The following is a 15,544-nucleotide window of genomic DNA, read 5'->3' as shown; positions in this document are numbered from 1 at the left end:
GACAGTCATCGAGTGCAGATTGAAGATTTACACAGATTAACAAGGTACAGTATGTGGATCAGTGTCTATTTTAAAGTATCCAGAGAGGAAATAAATGAGGACAGGAGCCTGGACTTTACCCCGCAGGGAGATAAAGTACTATATCTATCAGAGTCTGATGACATCAACATGTTAAGTAGGAGAGAGATAATGATAATTAAAGACAGAGAGAGAAATGGGTATGTATATAAGACATGAGAGAGAGAGATATGGTGTGATAACAGAAGGAAGATGCCAAACTAACAGCATTACAATACAAAATCACAAGTTGTGCATTCTTAGCTTACAAAGAAGTTCCAAATTCCTTGTGATGTTTGTTCTATAATTTGTGATGTACTGGCTTCACTCTCACACTGACTATTGCTTTTATGTTAATCATGACAGAAGGGTTGGTTTCAACTCCAGCTGCAAATTACATCCAATACACTATATTGATCTGATAGTTAGTTCTATGCACAATACCATCCTCCTGTTAACGATTCGTTCTTACAGGCATATTTATCTGCAGTGTGTGTGTGTGCGCCAACCCTTTTTGTCCCCCACTGGCTCCCATCCCATAATACGACCAGACCGCACTGATGAATTATTTGCCCCAGTGAGGTGTATCCACGGGAACCATGCATTCCTGACACACATCATAGAGAGAGACACACACACACCCTTGAACGAGGGAGGGAGGGATAGAAAGAAGGAGCATACTGAGTGTGTGAGTGATACTGAGAAGAGGAGTGTGCAGAGTGAACCTCTAACTCAGTCTAACACACACACAGACGGAGGGATCTTTACAGCAGCAACGGAAGCAGCAGGAGCATGGTGTGGGACAGAGAGGGACGTTGTCTGGCTGAGCTGGGACCTCTCCCTCTCCTGTCTGTCTGATGGAGAGCAGAGGGACGCAGCACAGTGAGTACTACAGGCTGTGTGTGTGTGTGTGTGTGTGTGTGTGTGTGTGTGTGTGTGTGTGTGTGTGTGTGTGTGTGTGTGTGTGTGTGTGTGTGTGTGTGTGTGTGTGTGTGTGTGTGTGTGTGTGTGTGTGTGTGTGCGTGTTTGTGCATCCAGAATATATAGATTGAGGTAGGGTTTGGGGAGTTGTGAAGGGCTAAGGAAGAGAGACAATGATCAAGAGGAAGAGATTGAAATTGTTGCTGTTGCTGTGTGCACAGCTAGCACACAGCATATATTTCTTAGCACTTGGTGAAGGCGGGGTTGACCTATGGTTATTTTGCATACAACCTTCCCACAATGTTCTGGGAATGGTGCAGGATAGTTGCTTGGCTTTGGAACATTTCTCAGGACATTTAAGGAACTTGACAAAATCACGTTATTTTCTTGGTATTTCATTACTTTAACAGAACATTTTCTAAAAGTTCAAACATGGTAACATTTAATATATATATCTTTTGTCATGTTCTAGGATTGTTCTGCTACTGGTTTGACATTGAGCATTTTCTCAATTAGTTCAGAGAATATGAAGAAACAACGTTCTTCTGTTGGAATTTCAATACTTCAGCAAAACGTTTCCAACAGATTTCCTCATGGTTCTATTTTAAGTAATGTTCAAAAAATGTTTTAACAACGTTGAGAAACAACGTTCTTCAGGTTTCCTTGTGGTTCTATTTAAAGGCATGTTTTCAGAACATTATGAAAACGTTCCATAAAAACGACACGAAAACATTAGTAATGTTCAAATAACTTTTTAATTATTACATTGAAAATCCTATACATTCCGTCTTCTGCATCAACAAAACTCTCTCTATCCTATGTCTTGTTAAGTGTGTTCAGGTGTGTTGGTCGAGCCCACTAATTGGACACACCTGATTTTAATGAGTGCTTGTTTCCTCTGAAATGGGGTCCATTTGAATAGACCAAAATGAACAGTTTTGTATGAGTTTAAAAAAATGCCAGCCTGGTGGAGCAGTGGACTAGTTCCATGGCAAGAGAATAGAAGATCATAGGTTCAAATCGCACTGATGCTGTGCCGCAAATGATTAATTCCTAAGCAAATGAATTTCCATGTGTCCTATCTGTACCTGGAGTTCAAAACTGTTAACCTAAGCTAGCAGTCTTTTCGAAAAATTCAGTGAATGTTTTATGGAAGTTATACAAAAAAAAATCTAAATAACTTCTAATTTCTGTTCTCAGAACAATAACAAAACCTCCCAGGAAAACTTTCAGGAACCCGTAGTAAAATGTTCTCAGAACCTCCCGGCAACCTAAAAATTAACGTTCCCAGAACATGTTTAAAAAACGTTAAGTTTTATCGGTCAGGAAACGTGTGACTTTGTTCCCAGAACCAATGGGAAGCCAAAGACGTAGGTTCCCACAACTTCCAAAGAACCAAATGTGCTAGCTGGGTGTGTAGGAATATATATGGTGACTGCTGTGCTACTTCCTGAGAGCATTGGCAGAGAGAGGCATGGAAAAATCTAACGGGGTATGCGTGTATACATTGAAGGGTATGTTGTTTTCTAGTGGAGGAGAAGAGGGATATATGGCTCCAGTTTTTTGTATTCTGACTTTGAGGTGTGTGTTGTCTGTGTTCTGCAGGTGAGCTGATACTGAGGTGTGTGGGGTCGAGGTGAAAGAGGAGTTCGCTGGGAATCATGTGATTTACCTGCATCATGTGACTTCACAGAGAAGATTATACTATAGGGTCTCCATTATGGCTGTTAAGATGTGTATCTCTCTCTTCCTCTTCCTGCTCCTCCTCTTCCTCTCCCTCACTCCTCCCCTCCATCTGCATGCCTTCCCCCTGGCGACAGAGGCACCACCTCACCCACACACAGACACACAGACAGATGTACAGGTTTCACACAGCCCTTTAGAGGCATACTGGACTCTGGTAGGCCTCAACGCTGGAGCCAGAATGGCCGACTCTCTGGGTTGGTTTCCAGGGCTGAGGGGCCCCATACTGGAACCTGAGGAAACTGAGAAACAGGACTACACAGACGAGTTTCAAGGAACTATTGGTGAATACCATGATTTGCTGGAAAGCCCTGAGCAGTCACCTAAAACTGTCCCCAGACAAACAGGGCTGGAGACATTCAGATTCACAGAGGCAGACAGTGTCACTGCATGGATGGAAATCAAACCCCCAACTGGGACCTTATTTAGGAATGGACTACCAGACAGGATCCAGGATGGAGATCCTGAAAACGAGCTGAACGAGAGCAACACCAGGGAGAAGGCTGGATCCCCACTAACAACTTCACAGGATGGACAGACTCCTCTGATACATCTGTCACTCCCACAGAATGGAGCTAGTATTGGTAGACCAACACCCATCCTTCTCTTTCGCTCTGACTATACAGAGACCCCAGGCTTTAATCCACTCACTAGGCCTACTTTACCAACCTCAGTGACAGCACAGCTAGGCTCCACTACGGACCCGGACCAAGACCAACCCATAGCCTTGGCCACAGACAAAGGGTTGCTATCTCTGGACCAACCAGCCACCCCACACAGAGACATGATGGAAGGAGATATTGTGATGGAGACTGGAGACTTCTCAGAATTGGAGGATGACACAGAAAACCTCACAGATTCAGACACAGGTAAGACAAACTTCTCAAATCCAACCCCCATTCCCGTCTTATAGTTATATGTCCGCTTTTACAATACCCTCAGGATGTTAGTAAGAAAGAATAGGATATTGATCAGAAATAATTGTCCTATTTTTCTATTTTGTGTAACACTGGTGGAGAATTAACTGATTTACTGTGGAAGTGTGACGAGTATCCCCTTATATATTTCCCTTCAGGAAATGTGTATTTTATGTTTCCATATCTCTGTAGCAGTACATAGTAGTTAGTGGTAGTATGTTTTCTGTTGAAGTCAAATCAAATCTTATTGTCACATACACATGGTTAGCAGATGTTAATGCGAGTGTAGCGAAATGCTTGTGCTTCTACTTCCGACAATGCAGTAATAACCAACGCGTAATCTAACCTAACAATTTCACAACAACTACCTTATACACACAAGTGTAAAGGGATGAAGAGTATGTACATAAAGTTATATGAATGAGTGATGATACAGAATGGCATAGGCAAGATGCTGTAGATGGTATCGCGTACAGTATATACATATGAGATGAGTAATGTAGGGTATGTAAACATATAAAAGTGCCATTGTTTAAAGTGGCTAGTTATACATTTATTACATAAAGATGGCCAGATGCAGTAGATGGTATAGAGTCCAGTATATACATATGAGATGGGTAATGTAAGGTATGTAAACATTATATGAAGTGGCATTGTTTAAAGTGGCTAGTGATACATTTATTACATACATTTTTCCAATATTAAAGTGGCTGGAGTTGAGTCAGTATGTTGGCAGCAGCCACTCAATGTTAGTGGTGGCTGTTGAACAGTCTGATGGCCTTGAGATAGAAGCTGTTTTTCAGTGTCTCGGTCCCTGCTTTGATGCACCTGTACTGACCTCGACTTCTGGATGATAGCGGGGTGAACAGGCAGTGGCTCGGGTGGTTGTTGTCCTTGATGATCTTTATGGCCTTCCTGTGACATCGGGTGGTGTAGGTGTCCTGGAGGGCAGGTAGTTTGTCCCCGGTGATGCGTTGTGCAGACCTCACTACCCTCTGGAGAGCCTTACGGTTGTGGGAGGAGCAGTTGCCGTACCAGGCGGTGATACAGCCCGACAGGATGCTCTCGATTGTGCATCTGTAAAAGTTTGTGAGTGCTTTTGGTGACAAGCCAAATTTCTTCAGCCTCCTGAGGTTGAAGAGGCGCTGCTGTGCCTTCTTCACCACGCTGTCTGTGTGGGTGGACCAATTCAGTTTGTCCATGATGTGTATGCCGAGGAACATAAAACTTATTACCCTCTCTACTACTGTCCCATCTATGTGGATAAGGGGGTGCTCCCTCTGCTGTTTCCTGAAGTCCACAATCATCTCCTTTGTTTTGTTGACGTTGAGTGTGAAGTTATTTTCCTGAGACCACACTCCGTCTGCCCTCACCTCCTCCCTGTAGGCCATCTCGTCGTTGTTGGTAATCAAGCCTACCACTGTAGTGTCGTCTGCAAACTTGATGATTGAGTTGGAGGCATGCATGGCCACACAGTCGTGGGTGAACAGGGAGTACAGGAGAGGGCTCAGAACGCACCCTTGTGGGGCCCCAGTGTTGAGGATCAGCGGGATGGAGATGTTGTTACCTAACCTCCCCACCTGGGGGCGGCCCGTCAGGAAGTCCAGTACCCAGTTGCACAGGGCGGGGCCGAGACCCAGGGTCTTGAGCTTGATGACAAGATTGGAGGGTACTATGGTGTTAAATGCTGAGCTGTAGTCGATGAACAGCATTCTCACATATGTAGGTATTCCTCTTGTCCAGATGGGTTAGGGCCGTGTGCAGTGTAGTTACGATTGCGTCGTCTGTGGACCTATTGGGGCGGTAAGCAAATTGGAGTGGGTCTAGGGTGTCAGGTAGGGTGGAGGTGATATGGTCTTTGACTCGTCTCTCAAAGCACTTCATGATGACGGAAGTGAGTGCTACGGGGGCGGTAGTCATTTAGCTCAGTTACCTTAGCTTTCTTGGGAACAGGAACAATGGTGGCCCTCTTGAAGCAAGTGGGAACAGCAGACTAGGATAAGGATTGATTGAATATGTCCGTAAAATGTTACTGCAATTGCGTTATTCCAATATGTTTTCATTAATTGAATTCCCTTAATCTATTTTATGAGAATTTGTAAGATTCTTGTTTGCATAAAATAGACGGAGACCAGACTTTTCAATAATAGGTAACATAATTTATTCTCGGAGCGCGCTGCCACGTTACCACGAGCAACAGTTTATATACAATAACATGACGTCACTTCATTGCTCCTAAAATGAATCTCCTCCTCCAGACCGGGTCAAAGGGAACTTTAAAAGCTCATTCTGAGTTCATTCTGACCCCCTAGCACATACACAGGACAACACAGCTGAATTAACGTTTGACTCTTCACCATTATTGATCACCATTTAGCTGACAGTTCTAATTAACAGAAAACCAAGGAATGCACTCACAGCCTTATCGAAAACACCCCAGAGCTCAGTTTCGTCAGTTCAACCATAGGTTAACTACCTTATCTGTTTACTTAATCCACAACCCATTAATTTCTTCCCAGTTGGAATGGTGTTCATTAACTTTAATTACTCCTTGTCACACAATCCCTCCTTATGAACTCATATTGTTAATCAGATATAATAAAACAGAGAATAAGTTTACTTAGTTACAGTTCCATTTAAAATGATTTGTTCAGTCATTTAATCATAATTTTCCTAACATAAACACACAAGCCAACTGGTCTGCGCATGCTCTGAGGACGCGGCTGGGGATGCCGTTTGGGCCTGCAGCCTTGCGAGGGTTAACATGTTTAAATGTTTTACTCACGTTGGCTGCAGTGAAGGAGAGTCCGCAGGTTTTGGTAGCGGGCCGAGTCAGTGGCACTGTATTGTCCTCAAAGCGAGCAAAGACGTTGTTTAGTCTGTCTGGGAGCAAGACATCCTGGTCAGCCATTGGGCTGGTTTTCTTTTTGTAATCCGTGATTGACTGTAGACCCTGCAACATGCCTCTTGTGTCTGAGCCGTTGAATTGCGACTCTACTTTGTCTCTATACTGACGCTTAGCTTGTTTGATTGCCCTGCGGAGGGAATAGCTACACTGTTTGTATTCAGTCATGTTTCCGGTCTCCTTGCCCTGGTTAAAAGCAGTGGTTCAGTTTCGCGCGAATGCTGCCATCAATCCATGGTTTCTGGTTTGGGAATGTTTTAATAGTTGCTGTGGGTAAGACATCGCCGATGCACTTGCTAATAAACTCGCTCACCGAATCAGCGTATTCGTCAATGTTGTTGTTTGATGCAGTGCGCAACACATCCCAATCCACGTGATCAAAGCAATCTTGAAGCGTGGAATCAGATTGGTCGGACCAGCTTTGAACAGACCTGAGCGAGGGAGCTTCGTGTTTTAGTATCTGTCTATAGGCTGGAAGCAACAAAATGGAGTCGTGGTCAGCTTTTCCAAAAGGAGGGCGAGGATGGCCTTATATGCATCGCGGAAGTTAGAATAACAATGATCCAGGGTTTTACCAGCCCTGGTAGCACAATCGATATGCTGATAGAATTAGGTGAGTCTTGTTTTCAGATTAGCCTTGTTAAAATCCCCAGCTACAATGAATGCAGCCTCGGGATATGTGGTTTCCAGTTTACATAGGGTCAAATAAAGTTCGTTCAGGGCCATTGATGTGTCTGCTTGGGGGAAAATATATGCGGCTGTGATTATGATCAAAGAGAATTCCCTTGGTAGATAATGCTGGTCGACATTTGATTGTAAGGAATTCTAGATCAGGTGAACAGAAAGACTTGAGTTCCTGTATGTTGTTATGATCACACCACGTCTCATTAATCATAAGGCATACGCCCCCGCCCCTCTTCTTACCAGAAAGATGCTTGTTTCTGTTTCTTGTTTCAATGTGTGAAGAAACCAGCTGGCTGTACCAACTTTGATAGCGTTTCTCGAGTGAGCCATGTTTCCGTGAAGCAAAGAACGTTACAGTCTTTGATGTCTCTCTGGAATGCTACCCTTGCTTGGATTTCGTCAACCTTGTTGTCAAGAGACTGGACATTGGCGAGTAGTATGCTCGGGAGCGGTGTGCGATGTGCCCGTCTCCGGAGCCTGACCAGAAGACTGCTTCGTCTGCCCCTTTTACGGCGTCGTTGTTTTGGTTCGCCTGCTGGGATCTGATCCATTGTCCTGGGTGGTGGGCAAAACACAGGATCCGCTTCGGGAAAGTCGTATTCCTGGTCGTAATGATGGTGAGTTGACATTGCTCTTATATCCAGTAGTTCTTCTCGACTGTATGTAATAAAACCTAAGATTACCTGGGGTGCCAATGTAAGAAATAACAGGTAAAAAAACTAAATACTGCATAGTTTCCTAGGAACGCGAAGTGAGGCGGCCTTCTCTGTTGGCGCCGGAAGTAAGTGTGTGTTGGAAAGGAATGGGACTTGTCAGCTCTGTCTTCTCTGTGCCACAGTGTGTGTGTGTGTGTGATATGTATTCTGCCAGAAAATACGGTTGTTTTATATTCACAGGGCAGTTTACTCCACGCCTCCTCATCTCCCACAATCCCCGTTCTCTTCTCCCCTCTCTCAATCGCCCCTTCATCTCCCATTCATCTCTACCACTCCCTCTCTCTCCTCTGTCACAGACACACTATCGCCCTCCCCTGCTGTTCTTCTTGAATTAATTCCATGTGAATAACAGTAAATGAGATGAATGGCAAAACATAGCTGGACTGGTGGTTGTCGGACATCCCAGAGTCGCCTCTTCACTGTTGACGTTGAGACTGGTGTTTTGCGAGTACTATTTATTGAAGCTGCCAGTTGAGGACTTGTGAACTGTCTGTTTCTCAAACTAGACACTCTAATGTACTTGTCCTCTTGCTCAGTTGTGCACCGGGGCTCCCACTCCTCTTTCTATTCTGGTTAGTGCCAGTTTGCGCTGTTTTGTGAAGGGAGTAGTACACAGCATTGTATGAGATCAAATACTTAACTAGTCTAAAGGAGGACAGTTGTATTGCTTCTTTAATCAGAACAACAGTTTTTAGCTGTGCTATCATAATTGCAATAGGGTTTTCTAATGATCAATTAGCCTTTTAAAATGATAAACTTGGATTAGCTAACACAACGTGCCTTTGGAGTGATGGTTGCTGATAATGGTCTGTATACCTATGTAGATATTCCATAATAAATCAGTCGTTTCCAGCTACAATAGTAATTTACAACATTAACAATGTCCACCCTGTATTTCTGATCAATTTGATGTTATTTTAATTTAATGAACAAATAATGTGCTTTTCTTTCAAAAACAAGGACATTTCTAAGTGACCACAAACTTTTGAACTGTAGTATGTGTATATATATATATATATATATATATATATATATATATATATATATATATATATATATATAGTATGTGTATATAGTAGTATGTGTATAGTAGTATGTCTATATATATATATGTATATACATACGCACACACACACACATATATATATTTATGTGTGTGTGTGTGTGTGTGTGTGTGTGTGTGTGTGTGTGTGTGTGTGTGTGTGTGTGTGTGTGTGTGTGTGTGTGTGTGTGTGTGTGTGTGTGTGTGTGTGTGTGTGTGTGTGTGTGTGTGTGTGTGTGTGTGTATATATATATACATTTGAAGTTGGAAGTTTACATACACTTAGCCAAATACATTTAAACTCAGTTTTTCACAATTCCTGACATTTAATCCTATTACAAATTCCCTGTCTTAGGTCAGTTAGGATCACCACTTTATTTTAAGAATGTGAAATGCCAGAATAATAGTAGAGAGAATGATTTATTTTTACTTTTCTTTCTTAAATCACATTCCCAGTGGGTCAGAAGTTTACATACACTCAATTAGTATTTCATAGCATTGCCTTTAAATTGTTTAACTTGGGTCAAACATTTCGGGTAGCCTTCCACAAGCTTCCCACAATAGGTTGGGTGAATTTTGGCCCATCCTCCCGACAGAGCTGGTGTAACTGAGTCAGGTTTGTAGGCCTCCTTGCTCGCACACGCTTTTCAGTTCTGCCCACAAATGTTCTATAGGATTGAGGTCAGGGCTTTGTAATGGCCACTCCAATACCTTGACTTTGTTGTCCTTAAGCCATTTTGCCACGTCTTTGGAAGTATGCTTGGGGTCATTGTACATTTGGAAGACCCATTTGCGACCAAACTTTAACTTCCTGACTGTTGTCTTGAGATGTTGCTTCAATATATCCACATAATTTTCCATCCTCATGATAACATCTATTTTGTGAAGTGCACCAGTCCCTCCTGCAGCAAAGCACCCCCACAACGTGATGCTGCCACCCCCGTGGTTCACAGTTGGGATGGTGTTCTTCGGCTTGCAAGCATCCCCTTTTTTCCTCCAAACATAACGATGGTCATTATGGCCAAACAGTTCTATTTTTGTTTCATCAGACCAGAGGACATTTCTCCAGAAAGTCCGATCTTTGTCCTCATGTGCAGTTGCAACCCGTATTCTGGCTTTTTTATGGTGGTTTTGGAGCAGTGGTTTCTTCCTTGCTGAGCGGCCTTTCAGGTCATGTCGATATAGGACTCGTTTTACTGTGGATATAGATACTTTGTACCGGTTTCCTCCAGCATCTTCACAAGGTCCTTTGCTGTTGTTTTGGGATTGAGTCTCACTTTTCGCACCAACATACGTTAATCTCTAGGAGACAGAACGCGTCTCCTTCCTGAGCGGTATAATGGCTGCGTGGTCCCCTGGTGTTTATACTTGCGTGCTATTGTCTGTACAGATGAACATGATACCTTCAGGCGTTAGGAAATTACTCCCAAGGATGAACCAGACTTGTGGAGGTCAATGTGGAGGTGTACATTTTTTTTTTAGGTCTTGGATTATTTCTTTTGATTTTCCCATGATGTCAAGCAAAGAGGCACTGAGTTTGAAGGTAGGCTTTGAAATACATCCACAGGTACACCTCCAATGGACTCAAATTTAGTTAATTAGCCTATCAGAAGTTTCTAAAGTCATGACAGCTGTTTAAAGGCCCAGTCAACTTCGTGTATGTAAACTTCTATCCCACTAGAATTGTGATACAGTGAATTTTAAGTGAAATATTACTTGTGTCATGCACAAAGTAGATGTCCTAACCGACCTAACCAAAACTATAGTTTGTTAACAAGAAATTTGTGGAGTGGTTAAAAAAACAAGTTTTAATGAGTGTATTTAAGTGTATGTATACTTACAACTTCAACTGTATGTTGGGTATAGTGTGTATATTTGTGTTGTATTGTACAGTGCGCATTTGGAAATGAGACCTAAATCTCAACTTGTCTTCCCTGTTAAAATAAAGATAAAACAAACACATGCACATGTAACAGTTTACCTTCCGTCCCTCTCCTCGCCCCGAACCAGACAAACTCTGCACACATAGACAACAGCCACCCTCGAAGCATCATTACCCATCATGCTACAAAAGCCACGGCCCTTGCAGAGCAAGGGGAACAACTCCTTCAAGGTCTCAGAGCGAGTGACGTCACCGATTGAAACGCTATTAGCTCCCACCACCGCTAACTAGCTAGCCATTTCACATCAGTTACACTCAACCCCCTTTTGACCTCCTCCTTTCCTGCAGCAACCAGTGATCCGGGTGAGCAGCATCAATGTAACAGTTTCACCTTCCGTCACTGTCTGGGCTCGAACCAGAGACCCTCTGCACACATACAACAGTCACCATTGAAGTGTTGCTACCCATCGCGACACAAAAGCTGCAGCCCTTGCAGAGCAAGGGGAACAACTACTTCAAGGTCTCAGAGCGAGTGACGTCACCGATTGAAACACTATTAGCTAACTAGCTAGCCATTTCACATTGGTTGCACACACATGCATGTGAAGAGGAGGGACCAGAGGTCTTGTCGCAGAGCGGCAGGGTAGCCAAGTGATTAGAGCGTTGGACTAGTAACTGGAAGGTTGCAAGTTCAAACCCCTGAGCTGAAAAGGTACAAATCTGTCTTTCTGTTAACACACTTGTTCCTAGGCTGTCATTGAAAATAAGAATTTGTTCTTAACTGACTTGCCTGGGTAAATAAAGGTTTAAAAAAGAAGGGGAAAAAAGAGCTCCTATCCCTGTACTGTATTGCTCTATGAAGAGGCAGTAGGCAGGCACATAGGGAATAGAAGCATCTACATTATTCAGATGGCATGTATTCATAGGGGACAGACATATGGAAAGGGTATGTGCATCTACAATAGTATGTTATAAATTATGTAATGTTAGTGAGTGTGCCAGTTTCTGCAATCTATAAATAGTTCACGAATGAGAACAGCAATGGGGTCAATACTACCTAATCTGCCCAGTCTCTCTTCCCCGCCCCCTGGCTCTCTCTCTCTGACCCAGTTGGAGATTCCCAGTTATGAGCATGTACTTTTGCACTCAGTGATGTTTCACCCTATGAAAGCCCTCAGATAGGGGATAGGGGATAGGGGCAAGGAGTTGATTTTGGCATCAGTTTCAATCATCTTTGTTTCTGTTTTACAGGTGTGTCTCCAGAGAAGGTGTGGCCTAAGGCAGCCACCAATAAGACACCTACCCTCAACTGCAGCCTGGAGACCAAGGCCACACCCTGCAACACAAATCAATCCTGGAGCCCTGTTTACCCTGATGACATCCTCTCAAATAAATCCCAGCACCCCATTCTGTCTCTAACCCCTCCTCTATTCGTGCCTCTGTATTCTGATTGGAACTCAGCTCTGGCCACCTGGGGCTTTGCCTGGGAGGTCCACATCTATGGTCTAGGATCTGTGTTCGCTGCATTAGGTCTGATATCTGTACTCTGCCTGTTAGGCCTGCCCCTGCGCTGCCCCCCTGGAAGCCCCTACTTCACCCTGCTGCATCTGTTCCTCCTGGCCACTGGAGGCACTAGAGCATTCACTCTGCTGTATGATGCTTATAGTCACCAGGACCGCCTGTCTGCTCTGGGCTCTCTCCTACTTTCTGAGCTACCCTTACCCTGCCTCACCTCTGCCTTCTCACTCTCCTTCCTCCTCATCTCCCTCCGCTCTCGCATGCACCTCTCCCTCCCTTTCTCCCTCTCGCTCTCCCTCCCTCTCTCAGCTCTACCCCGGCCCTGTCTCTTGTTCTCCCTTTCCCTGTTGCACTTTGGGGCCTCCCTGGGCTCCATAACTCTCTTCCATGTCTTCCCCAGCCTCCCTGTCCTCCTCCTACTCCCCCAGGGAATGTTCATCCTCCTCTGCCTCCTCCTCCCCTGCTCCTTCCTTCTCTTCTACTGCTTTGTACGACAAGACACCAAGCATGTCCAACGGCTGAGTGATGGTGAAGGAGAGGTAACAGGTTCCCCGGTGTTGGTGGGGCGGCCGTCCCGCTGCCCATTCGCTGAGGCTGGGGAGTGGAGCAGGGCGGCAGGGGCTGGGGTAGGAGGGTCTCTGTGCCTGTTAAGCTGTGGGGGGCTCCAGCTGTATGGGATGTTACATGCAATGGGGTTTGGAGGGGTGAGTGCTGGGGCAGGGTTTCAGCCCTGGCCTTGGTGGGGCTACCAGCTGGGCTGCAGGCTCTGTGAGGTGGGGGTGTGTCTGTCCTTGTCAATCATCGGCACTCATCCCCTCCTCTTCTGTTGCTCCAACTCCTGCCCCTGGACTAAACCCAACTGCAACCCCCGTCCGGGGTCCTGGGTGCAGCTGCCCTGTGCCTCACCCTCAGGAGGGCCTAGCTACCCCCTTCCCCTCTCGCCAGCCATCCCCCCTCCCTGCCCCTGGTCCCTGGGGCAGGAAGAGAAGCTGGTGGTGTGTGATGTCATCAGTAAGCGCCAGTCCGAAGCGTTCCCCCTTTATACACTAATGGACCCCCCCTCAAACGGACTGAACCTGCATCCTAACCTTAACACCCACCCTGGCCAGACCAGAACCTCAAGACACCCCCACCTCCCTGACCCTCCCAGCCCACCATGGATGCCTCAAGCTGGGGTTGCATCCCAGGGCTCTTCCCAGGCTAGTCTAGTTCTGGACACTGACTCCACAATGTACCTGCGCCCCCCTCTCCAATCGACCTGTCCCGGAGCATAGACCAGGCCCTGTACAGTGAAACCCTGTTCCCTCACAGTCTCTTCAGTCATCCCAGGCTACTCCACGCATCCTCCAGCCTCTCCTTGAACTCCCCTGGCTCCCACCTCAGCCAGAGTGCCTCACAACCTGGACACAGCTCAGCCGACAGCTCCCTCTACCGGAGCTCTTCATGTAGAGATGTTGATATGTCTCCTACACGGCCTCCCCAGCCAGGGTGCTTCCTCCCAGGCCACGGTGATCCCATCTCTCCCCCTGAGCGCTGGTGGAGAGGTAGTAACTCCAGCTGCATGTGCCAGGAATCCCTGAGTGGGTCTTCCCAGGGTCTGTTCTCCAGACCGGGGACAGGAGGGGCGCATTCGCATCCCCACTCCACGAGAGGGCAGCTCCCCTCCCAGAGCAGTCTGCCCAGGACGCTCCCCAACCTCTCCCACCACAGACGCTACCGCACCCTCAGCTCCGCCTCACAGGACAGTCAGGGGGAGGGGCGGCTGGCGAGCAGAGAGGACCTGAGTGAAAGCAAGTTGCTGGAACGGGATCTGGCCGTACAAGCGGAGTTCGTCAACGTGTGCCGACAGATCGATGCTCTTAGCGTGTGCAGTGACACTATTGACCTGTAGGTCGATACTACTGGGTTTGAACCATGAGTCATCTACATTTACATTTAAGTCATTTAGCAGACGCTCTTATCCAGAGCGACTTACAAATTGGTGAATTCACCTTCTGACATGCGCCACAAGACACTGTTAGTCTGCAGAGCTAAACCAATATATTTATCTGTTATGTAAGGACATAAGGATATGATGTAAAATGCACAGAGATTATATATTAACCTCTAGAGAGATCTAAGGACTTAACTGATAAGCTAACATTTGTGTTTGAGTGGTTAACATTGAGCTCAATTAGTTTTTTCACTGCTACATCAGACGTGTTTGGAGGCATTACTATTAATTACAGTTTTCTGGGATTCTACATGTAGAAAATAGACATAAATTAGACTTAATTAGAACTAAATAAAGAGATACAGCTCTATTTGATCAGTTATAAGTGTACAGTTATAGAGTTACAATAAGTGCTAAATGAACCAACTTTCTGAACCAACCAATGTGGAGTAGATTAGAACACTAATGTCAGTGTAGTGTTGACGATAGCCATAGACATTTGCAAGATCACTTCAGGCTTTAGTGGTACTTACTGGGGGAGAGTGAACATAGTGTAGCAAATGCTGTCATACCTTACATTATATCTGTTTTTTTATTAAAACATTTGTTCTTATAAAGCATTTATAACTGGTGCCCTACCACAAGCGTATCTGTTTAAGTCGCAACAGCAATATCAACCAGGAGTTGTGTTAGAGTGTCCAAGTGCCAAATGTTGCTATGGAACCAACACCAAATCAATCTGAGAGATCTAACAACGTTTTTCAGACAGGAACTAATCTAACTGAAAACCAGCTCATCCTCTGATATTCACACTGACTTCAAACCTTTTTTCTACAAAGAGTATATGTGTCATACTGTACATACATCATTGAAGGCTGTGTAAAATGTTTTATTTGTAAATACAATGTACATGGAAAACATTTATACTGTATGGCATGTATCATAGACAAGGTATGATAAACAAAACATTACGTTTATGATGTTTGAAAACATAAGTCATTAAGTGTAGTGTATGAACACACAACAGATACACTATAGATAATACTGTAGACCTTTAGGGATTCTCCAACTCTATACATTGTCATGAGCTTCAGACCATATCACATGGAGTTGTTTCAGTTGAACTTACAGTACCTGTCAAAAGATTGGACACACCTACTCATTCAAGGCTTTTTCTTCATTTTGACTGATTTCTACATTGTAGAATAATAGTGACGACATCAAAA

At 44.8% G+C, this 15,544-nt stretch overlaps 1 protein-coding gene across 1 annotated transcript; it reads left to right on the top strand.

Moving 5' to 3' along the window:
* The first annotated feature begins 2,902 nt into the window (after positions 1-2,902).
* LOC135508813 (proline-rich transmembrane protein 4-like) lies at positions 2,903-15,295 on the top strand. Its single transcript, XM_064929026.1, is given in 3 exon segments — positions 2,903-3,590; positions 12,119-13,630; positions 13,633-15,295. Coding segments are annotated over 3 exon segments (2,844 nt in total). The 3' UTR covers positions 14,277-15,295.
* The last annotated feature ends 249 nt before the right edge of the window (positions 15,296-15,544 follow it).

This window comes from Oncorhynchus masou, chromosome 22 (assembly GCF_036934945.1).
Source record: "Oncorhynchus masou masou isolate Uvic2021 chromosome 22, UVic_Omas_1.1, whole genome shotgun sequence".
Lineage (NCBI taxonomy): Eukaryota > Metazoa > Chordata > Actinopteri > Salmoniformes > Salmonidae > Oncorhynchus > Oncorhynchus masou.
Note: the sequence above shows the minus strand (reverse complement) of the source record. Positions and strands in the feature narration are given on the sequence as shown.